This window comes from Lissotriton vulgaris, chromosome 11 (assembly GCF_964263255.1).
Source record: "Lissotriton vulgaris chromosome 11, aLisVul1.2, whole genome shotgun sequence".
In the NCBI taxonomy this organism is placed as follows: domain Eukaryota; kingdom Metazoa; phylum Chordata; class Amphibia; order Caudata; family Salamandridae; genus Lissotriton; species Lissotriton vulgaris.
In genome coordinates, this window is record NC_141699.1 from 1,075,464,388 (window position 1) to 1,075,474,770 (window position 10,383).

General features: G+C 43.8%; 1 protein-coding gene across 2 annotated transcripts in view; it reads right to left on the reverse strand.

Annotated features, from left to right (window-relative positions):
* Nucleotides 1-6,020, reverse strand: part of LOC147684141 (cytochrome P450 2J2-like) — a 177,799-nt gene extending 171,779 nt beyond the window's left edge. Inside the window, exon 1 of one of the 2 annotated variants that reach the window (XM_086944531.1) lies at nt 5,472-6,020. In XM_086944531.1, the coding sequence (XP_086800657.1) occupies nt 5,472-5,642 (171 nt within the window). In that variant the 5' untranslated portion in view covers nt 5,643-6,020. The remainder of the gene's footprint in view (nt 1-5,471) is intronic. The other variant, XM_086944532.1, reaches the window with a different exon arrangement.
* Between the last annotated feature and the right edge of the window lie 4,363 nt (nt 6,021-10,383).

Consider the following 10,383-nt stretch of genomic DNA (forward strand, 5'->3'; position numbering starts at 1 on the left):
AGGCGGCACTACGCACGCTCCGCAGACGGAGCGTAGCTGGCCGCCACCCGCCTCCCTCCCGCCCTCCCTAAATACTTTCAAATAAAGGAATCAAATAATTTAAAAAGTACTTACCTTGCCCGCCGCGTCCCCGGGGCTCGCTATCTTCCGTCTTCCGTCTTCTTCACTAATGCGCATGCGCGGGCGGCCGCGCATGCGCATTTTCACGAGAAAATGCGCATGCACGGCCGCCCGCGCATGCGCATTAGTAAAGAAGACGGAAGACGGAAGATAGCGAGCCCCGGGGACGCGGCGGGCAGCGGCGGCAAGGTAAGTGCTTTTTAAATTATTTGATTCCTTTATTTGAAAGTATTTAGGGAGGGCGGGAGGGAGGCGGATGGCGGGGATGGCGGCCAGTGGTGTTTGCGGAGTGGGGCTACGCGGAGTGCGGAGGTGGGCGTAGTTTCTCGCCCACTTCGCGTAGCTCCGCGAAGCCCCACTCCGCCAACTCCGCCCAGGGTTAGTAATTTCTCAGCTCATTTGGCAGGTTCCTTACAGGTGGCCATTTAGACCGCACATATGTGTTTACTTTAGCTAGAACAGCGTCCTTTGCCATGCCCTCCTGCCATTCCTTATCTGTTATCGACCCTTCACACATCATCGTGGCATCAATCAGTGCCACCACACATTCTGTGTCATCCTGCGCTTCTTCTTTTTGATTTTGTATAGGCAAACGTGATAAGCAATCTGCTCTACTGTTTTTGCCCCCTTTTATGTGCTCTATCTTAAAATTAAATTCTTGAAGCTTTAACATCAACCTTATCAGTCTAGAGCTTGCATTGCCGTTGCCTCGACCTTCGCCGTCCATCATGTATATTAATGGTTTATGGTCAGTCACCAAAGTGAAACTTTTTCCCCATAAATAGTCCTTAAGCTTGTGCACTGCCCATACACATGCTAAGGTTTCCCGTTCAATTGTACTGTAATTGACCTCTGTCTCATTTAGCCTTCTAGAGATGAAGGCAATTGTGTTTTCTTCATTTCCCTGTTTCTGACAGAACACAGCACCAATTCCTTCGGCACTGGCATCCACAGTTACTATGTTTTCTAATTGCGGGTCATAAGGTTTCAGAGCAGGTGCATTTGCTATTTCCTCTTTGACAGTTTTGAAGGCCTGTTGTTGCTCGTTCGTCTATTTAAACACCACTTTTTTTTTTTAATAGTCTTCTGAGTGGTTCCACCTTTTCTGCATATTTTTGCATGAACTTAGCATAATATTCACTGAGGCCAAGAAATGACTTAAGGGTTTTCTTGTCTTTTGGTTCCGGGGCTCCCCTTATGGCATGTACAAGATCATCTTTTGGCAAGATACCTTCTGCTGTTAAGACGTGCCCCAGATATTCAATCTTATTTGTCATAAATCTGCATTTGTCCTTTGAGACAGTCATGCCTTTCTTTTTGAGAACATCCAACACCTTTTCAATTAGCTTTAAGTGGTCTTGTTCCGTCTCTGAATGCAAAAGAATGTCATCTTGAAAGGCTTCCACCCCTTTCATTCCCCCAAACAGGATGTCCATAAGTTTTTGAAAAACACCAGAAGAGGAAGCCAACCCGAATGGTAGCCGCACATACCTAAATGCCCCGAATGGTGTAATGAACGTAGTTAGTTTTTTAGATCTTTCAGACAGACAAACCTGATGGTATGCAGCTCTTAAGTCAATTAATGAGAAGAACTTTGAACCTGATACTGACTGAAGTATGTCTTGAATTTTTGGTAGAGGATGGCAGTTTACAATTATGTTTCTGTTTAGCGACCTCAGGTCCACACACAACCTGATGTCTCCTGTTTTCTTTTTCTTCGAAACAACAATAGCAGAAATCCATTCGGACTCATCCGCTTCCTCAATTACTCCTTCTTTCATCAATTTCTCTAGTACCTCCTTCAATTCTTTCTTTATAGACAATGGGATGGTTCTTACTTTATGCTTACATGGTATGGCACCTTCTTTCAATTTAATGTCATGGTTAAAACCTTTGACGCAACCAATTACATTTTTAAACACCTCTTTATGTTTGTCAAGAGTAGCCGTTAAGTCTACTTTATCCTCCTCTATGCTCATACTATTCACCCATTCCTCTCTCAAGATAACTGGGTCTTTAGCTCCAGGCACCAAAATGATTCCTAACCGGGCCAGATTTCTCCATCCCACTAATATCCTCCCTTTTTCTGCCACATAGATTTTAGTTTCAATTACTCTTCCCCTGAAATTGACTGTGTCATTGAAATATCCTAACATATTTATTTCCTTTTCACCAAAGGCTTTGGGGTTTACATCTGATTCTATTAGCTTAACATTCTGCCATTTTTCATCAAAAAGAACATCTGAGATGGTTGTTATGGGAGCTCCAGAATCCGCGGTGAACTTTAGCTCGACCTCCCCAATCTTTACATCCCCAATGGGACCCTTTATTCTACCCTCCTCCATCTCAACATACAGAATAATGTTTGCACACATTTCTTCATCAAAATTTCCTACAGTGTTTATGTTCATGCTATTACTCATTCTTTTAGTTTTGCATAAGGTAGAATAATGGCCGTATTTTTTACATTTGACACATTTTTTACCAACTGCAGGTCTTGTAATCAGCTAAGTGCTCATTAGATCCACACCTGAAACAGCTCAATTGCTTACCTCCTACCTTCCTTTCACCCAAATTGTTCTCATATGTTTTACCATCACCCTTCCTCTTGTCCTGTAAGTAAAATACATTAGTGTTATTTCCTGCAAGCGACAGTTCTTTAGTAGATACTAGCGATCTCTCGATTCCCCTAGCTATATCTATGACTTCTTGCAAGGTTGGCCTTTTGCATGCCAACAACCTTTCTTGCACCTTTTTCGAATAACAATAGAAAACAATTTGATCTCTTATGTACACATCTGTCATCTCTTCATATTCACATTCTACAGCAAGAATTCTCAAACATGCAATATATTCATCAACAGTTTCCCTTCTTGTTGTTTCCTTAGAGCAAACTTGTGCCTTGCGACCATAATGTTGTTTTCTTCATCAAATTGTCTTTCTAGCCTTTTTAATGCTTCCTGATACTCGTTCAGAGGTATAAATGTTCCAGGTGGACTCTCATATTCGGGCAGGCTGTCGAAAACGTCCTGCCCTGCTTTTCCTAATAACCCAAATAACAGCCTGAAGATCGCACGGACCGACATCTACACTGCGCCCGGATGTAAGGAGAAGGACGGGTGATCAAGTTGGGTCCTGGCCGCTGAGAGGGCCTCCCAATCTGCGGTATGGAGGTGCCCAGGTGTGCTGTAACAAGTGAAGGACGGGCAGCACCCATCCACATCCTGTGAAACGGAGTCTGGAAACTGACAAGCGGTGAGACTTCTAGCAGACCAAGACGATGCGTTGGTCTACCTCCAACAACCGTAAGTATCGGTACCAATTCTTCTTGGGGTGATGCAGGAATTCTGGAAGATCTGAAGACTTACGGTAAATGCTCAAAAATCGACGTTATTCCCAGTGGACCTGCTATCTAACCATCAGTTGGTAGCGCAGCCAGATCCTGGTTTCCAATGGGCGACAGACAGTATTAAATGTTTAGGTCATAATATTGCCCGTCATAAAAAGCAATTATTTGATCTCAATATGGGGAGGGTTATTGCCGGGTTAAAATCGTCTATACAATTTTGGAACTCCCTGCAACTATCTCTAATGGCGAAAATAGCACTTATCAAAATGGTGGTACTCCCGAGCTGTCTATACATATTGCAGGACACCTTCTGTGTGCTCCCGCAAACAGTATTCGATGAGCTCGACAAATAGCCCATGTCACTTCTTTGGCAGAGTAGGAGACGTAGAGTGAGTCTAGCTACCTGTAGGTGAGAGTGAGAGAAAGGGGACATGGAAGTTCCGGACTTTGAATTATATTATTATGCATCACAATTATAATTTGGGGTTCATTGGCTGGATGGCGAACAAAACTGGAAACGAAACCTGTTTTAACCCTTTAAGTGCTGCCGTCGGCCAACGGTCGTCGCGAGCACTACCTTGCCAGTGCTGCGCATGACCGTTGGCCGACGGGGCCGCCCCCGTTATTCGAACGTTCAGCACTGGGCGCTGAACGTTCGACGCTCCTAAGGAGTTAATGAACCCATCCCAAATACTAACTGTGGAGCTCCTAATAAAGGTGCTTGGACTCCACCAACTCTCAACCATGTGATTCAACACATGGGGAGAATATTGTAGAGAGTGGTCAGGCGCATACTTAGAAGAGCCCCATATGCCCCAGACAAGGATATATGGTTGTTGGTTTGTACAAATTGTAAACACCAGGCTATAGCTAAATGGCAGTAGGGTGGCTGCCTAATGTTGTCTGCCTTATACCCTGATAATCTATTTATTTCCATGCAAAAGGCCCTAGAATCATTTAACCTAGTTACAGGCCAATTCCTACAGTACGCAAAGATTGCGGCAACAAAATTGGACCACCTTCCCGGAGGCACCAATGTGCACACACACACACACTGGTTGCATTGATAGAGATGGCAGGGGGTCGTACTTTAATAACACATTTATGCCGTATATATACTCCATGTTGATGATCCAATTTCTCAACTAAATTGGCTCAAAATACATACAGGGGTTAAAAGAGTGTCGGTGAGTGCACGCTTTAAATAGTTCCCAGATAATTATATACACATGACCGAACTAAAGTACTGGTCTTACTATCTGAACCCCTATGGAAGCAATTACAAGTCTGAGGAAGGCCAGCTCAACCCAAATGAAAACAATTAGATACCTGAGACTGACCAGTTCAAACATAAGAAAACCAAGTACAGATCTGAAGGTGGCCACCTCAAACTGCACAGAACAAACAACATGCCTTAGGCTGACAACTTCACTTACATATAATGTAGAACAAGCAAACAACTAGCAGATGTTTTCTAAACAAGTTTAACCAACCAATGAAGATGTGATTGTCTTTCTCCTGCCCTGCAAGTGCACAACACTTTCTATTGTGTTTTCTAAAAGATGATTTAGGGATGTGTCACTTATTATGTAGCCTTGGGGTCTGGATTTACCTTTACACAAAGAAGGGAACCTATGAATGCCATATTATGAATTATCCATATCTTCTTGGTACTTTTGGGAATGCTCAGATTATATTCTGCTGTAATTATTTTAGAAGCAAAATACAAAGAATGTTCCTAACTCTTACTTCGAAGCAAAGAGACTGATGAGATTGTCCTGTCAACCTGATGTCCCTTTTGGGGACAACAAAACAGTGGAGAACTAGGGCTGGTCAGTGGAAGGTCTAATTTCTTCAATGGGCAGGGATGTGGATGTTGAGGGTAGGGGTTGAGCATTAAGTTGGGACAGGTACACAAGTTGATCGACCTAGGGCATGTTTGAGGTAAACTCTTTCTAAGTCAGTTGCACAATAAACCCTAATAATTCCAAATATACGGTACCTGTATGAGGAACTCATGGCGAAGCTCAAATCTCATGGTCCACAGGTTTCCGATGATGGGGAGCGGTGTCGGTCCGGGGGGATACTGTCTCCTGGACCACTGAAGCTTGAAAAACTGTGCAGCAATGAAACTCAGAACAAGAATCAACAGTCCTACACTGAGTGGCACCATTGTGTGCTCCTTCTTCCTTCCCGTTCTTCAGCTGGCAAAATTCAGGTTAGATTTTTCTTATCAATTTCCTTTGTCTCTCTTGTTTTCTCGTTGTGTCCTTTATTTTTGCTTGAGTACAACGTTTTGTCTCTTGCAGATTTCTTTTGTTTATCTTTTTCTTTGTTAAATCTCACTCTATGTTTTCTATCTCATTCTGCTTCCCTTTCCCCTTCTCCTCTCCTTTGCAATTCTTTTGCCTGCTTCTAATAATTACACTTAAATGTACCTTCACTCACTTTCTCTGTTTAACCAAACTTCTCAAGACTTTCCTCTATTTCCAGTCCTCCCATCCACTCCTCCCTCCTTTGCTGGTCCCTTTCTCTAGTTTCAGTGTATCATTCTGCGCCTCACACGCTCTGTTCTTTTAAACTTTCTAAGACAAACAATCCATTGTGTACACTGTTTGCATCTTCACCTTTGTTACTTCTGTTTTTTACAAGTTACACAGGGATTTATCACCCACAGTGCATAACATTCAGTGCTTTGTAATAACATCCTAGACCAGGTGTCATGACATACATGCCAACTCTCAACATTGGCAGAGACACAACTTCTGTCAATAAATCTGATATTTCTCAACACGTTTATTTACTTTCTCTTTCCTTCCTTAGGTACACAAGATAACACATGGTTTTGTTCTCGACATTGGCAGACACGCAACTCCTGCCAATAAATCTCATATTTCTCAACACTTTTGTTTACTCTCTCCTTCCTTCTGTACAAAATATAACACAAGATTTTAAAAATCTTAATTACATAAACTGTGCTGCTATGTATTATATCATAGAGTATACAACTAATTAAAATATATGTACACCAAACAATATCTACTGTGGAAAGAGGTTGCACTTCTACTACTCTTAGTTTATTCCTGCAGATTAACCATATCTGCCTACATTGTAACAAATCCCCTAATTCAACACTTGCGTTTACTGTTTGTTGTCCTTTTGCTGGAGGAACTCTGACCCCAAACTCTACCTCCTATACAGGGAATAAAATTACTCTAATGTGTCTTAGGACTTTATCGAGAGTTTACCAGTTGGGTTGTTGTTTTTCCACCAAACTGTAGTTGAAAGTTTGCCATCTTTAGAGTTCTGCCTATGTGTGTCTGTAGTCTTGGCGTACTACATTGTCATGTGTCCTTTCTTGGCGTAAAAATCCTTCCATCAAAGTTGCTGCGGCAGTTCTCTACCTCCATATTTAGAATTGTCCACTACCATGGAGCCATGTTCAGATTGTTGTGCCAGAGGATGACTATGGTGGATACATACCGGTATGGTGGATACCCACCATAATTTGACAGGCAGTCTGCCAAAACACATGCCTACACTGTCAATCAAATACCACCATCTCCTCACTCTCCTACGAAGTAGACCAAAGAAAAACACACACTACAGACTTGATGCTCTAGCAAAAATACTATTATTTTTGGCTAGAGGAGCTCCTCGCTCCTTAAAGGGTGAAATGTTGAGGGTAGAGCCAGAGGTGTTAGACGCATAGACATAGACAACAGCCATACGCCACCACAGGGAAATGTGAGGCAGAAGTTTCAACAGCATGAATGCTGTGTCCATTGTCCAGCAATGACAGGAAGGCATCTGCAAGAGGTGGAATGACTTGCATGGGAAGCATGTTCCCTCTACGCTTGGTCCTACCAACATTCTAAGGGGGCTTTTGGTGGGTCTCCCTGGCTCATACAAGAAGACGTTGGAGATCCTGCACACTAAAGGCATTATAAGTCTCAAAAGCAGAGTTCTCAGTGGTATGTAATGTGAACATATGTCTCAGATTTCATATTATAGTAATCTGTGGACTCCCTACTTGCTGTCCAGAACATTTTCCAGTATGAAACGACATGTCCCATTTATACACTAATACTGGGTGACCTTGCATGTCCAAGTGTAATTTGCTGCCACATCTCAATGGCACTCTTTTCTAAAACATAATTATAAATCTGGTTGAAGTTTCATTGATTGCCAGTGCACTACTACCACCACTCAACCTGGTAGTAGGGGGACAAACAAATTAAATGTATATTTTAAAATTTGCTAAGGCATATGTTGAAGTGTATGAACCTTAAAGCCACAGGAGGTGATGTGGAACACGTACATACATTTGCTAGTATAAGAGCTCAAAGCCTCAAACATTAGTTTACTACAAGTCAAGGGAAAAGTTCCACAATTTGTATCATATGTGTTAACTCTTAGGGCCCGATTCTGATCTCACTTGTAAAGCCCTCCATAAAACTCGGATCCGTAGGGCTTTACGCGCAAATCCTGCACCTGGAGTCCGAATGAGCGAGTACGATGCGACTGCATGCTTACAGACTCGGTTCGCTCGGACTTCCATTGTACTCTATGGGAGCCTGTATTCTGGACGCGTATACAGGCTCCAATAGCAAAAAGGGGTAGGTGGGGAAAAGCCTACACCCTGTGACGGGACACACTGTTCATGCATGGGACGGGGGACCCATGGGTACCCCCACAGGCCCGATTCGGAGGGCTCCACATGAAGGCCCCCAAAGAACGATTCCGGCAACTTTTTCGATCCAGACATACTGAGTCGTGAAGGCTGTCCGAATCATGCATCATATTTGCTCGCTGAGAATCCGGCTCCATTGCGCAGCACGATTCGGCTACGAACGAGTCATATGGGTGAAATCCGGTTAGGAAACGATTCGATCAATGCGTACGAGATCTTTGCATCATACTTGTCGTTCGGACCTGTGTACGATTTGGTCGGAAAAAATGGCTACGAATCGGATCCATTAAAGCTAAATCCGATTTGGAGGCCTTCCTAGCGAGATCAGAATTGTGCCCTTAGTGATGGAAAAACAATACAACACTGAAGAATTACTAAAACAACCATGGTGCAACATTAAGGACTCAAAAACAACAAGAGAGATAGGGAGAGTTATGAACACTCTTAGTCCCCAAACTATATTAGACATCAACAACAAAAGAGTGTTCCTGTTCTGATTAAGGTGGAAAGAAGCACAGAGCACAAGGAACCAACAAAGCCCATTTGGTTTGTTAAGAAAGCCCTCACTCACCGACCTGGTCGGTGACTTGCTTCATCATCGGGCCCCACCGGGTGTGACCGAATGCCACCCCGGTGTGCTGCGACGCCAGAATTACTGCGGAGCTGGTCTTGTGGGGGTGGGAGGGCTATGTGAAAAATTACGTGAATAGTGTGAAGTGGTGAGTTAAAATTGCCTTGCATGTATCAAAAAATTCATTTAATCAGAGATCATCAAGGGCAAGGTTAAAAAATGTGATGGTGAGTAAGGCCAACTAATTGGATGGTCTACTCCCACTAGCATTAAGTGACAACGTGAATGGTCAACATGAACATGTTTCAGCCGGTGTGGTACAATTAACCTAGCATTCGTCAGGACCTAGAGTGTAAACCTCGGCGGTATGGGCACTCTAAGGCCCACCCAACCAGAGGACTTGAAAGTGAAAAAGTCTGTGAAGTGCAAAAAAGGGGAGGGGGCTTCACCACCCGAGGGCAGGACGCACACAGCCTCCGGTCTCTAAAATTTAGAGACAAAAAGTAAAAAGCACCTGTGGAGAATAAAAAGACACAGACAAACAGAAAGAGACAAACAAAGAATTAGAATTTTTGTCGATAGATTAGCCGATTTCAGCCAGTTACTTGTGCTCAAGGTGCCAGGGTGCACAACTCATACCTAATAGCAGAGGTGCGTGGCTCTGCCTGTGGCTGAGACTAGATGGTAGGTAGTATAGCTTTATACAGTGACAAGACACTCTCATGGAAGATTGCCAAATTGCAAAATCTAACTGTGCGAGTGCGCAGGGAGGGAAATAAGTGAAAAGGAGGCGAATGGCAGTGAGGACATTCAGACATCACTAAATCACTCAGCGATCAATGGGCCAAATGGCCAGTGACCATTCAGCAAAAAGACAATGGGTGGGGTGAGACAGGTAAGTTCTCACTTCACAAGGGATGAGAATCCACCCCATAGACCGCGGGAGGGAGGGGACGGCGCATTTGGCACCCTGCGCACTCGCACAGTTAGATTTTGCAATTTGGCAATCTTCCATGAGAGTGTCTTGTCACTGTATAACCGGAGGCTGTGTGCGTCCTGCCCTCGGGTGGTGAAGCCCCCTCCCCTTTTTTGCACTTCACAGACTTTTTCACTTTCAAGTCCTCTGGTTGGGTGGGCCTTAGAGTGCCCATACCGCCGAGGTTTACACTCTAGGTCCTGACGAATGCCAGGTTAATTGTACCACACCGGCTGAAACATGTTCATGTTGACCATTCACGTTGTCACTTAATGCTAGTGGGAGTAGACCATCCAATTAGTTGGCCTTACTCACCATCACATTTTTTAACCTTGCCCTTGATGATGTCTGATTAAATGAATTTTTTGATACATGCAAGGCAATTTTAACTCACCACTTCACACTATTCACGTAATTTTTCACATAGCCCTCCCACCCCCACAAGACCAGCTCCGCAGTAATTCTGGCGTCGCAGCACACCGGGGTGGCATTCGGTCACACCCGGTGGGGCCCGATGATGAAGCAAGTCACCGACCAGGTCGGTGAGTGAGGGCTTTCTTAACAAACCAAATGGGCTTTGTTGGTTCCTTGTGCTCTGTGCTTCTTTCCACCTTAATCAGAACAGGAACGCAACATTAAGTACAACAGCATTAAAGGATCCTTAGTAGTACCTA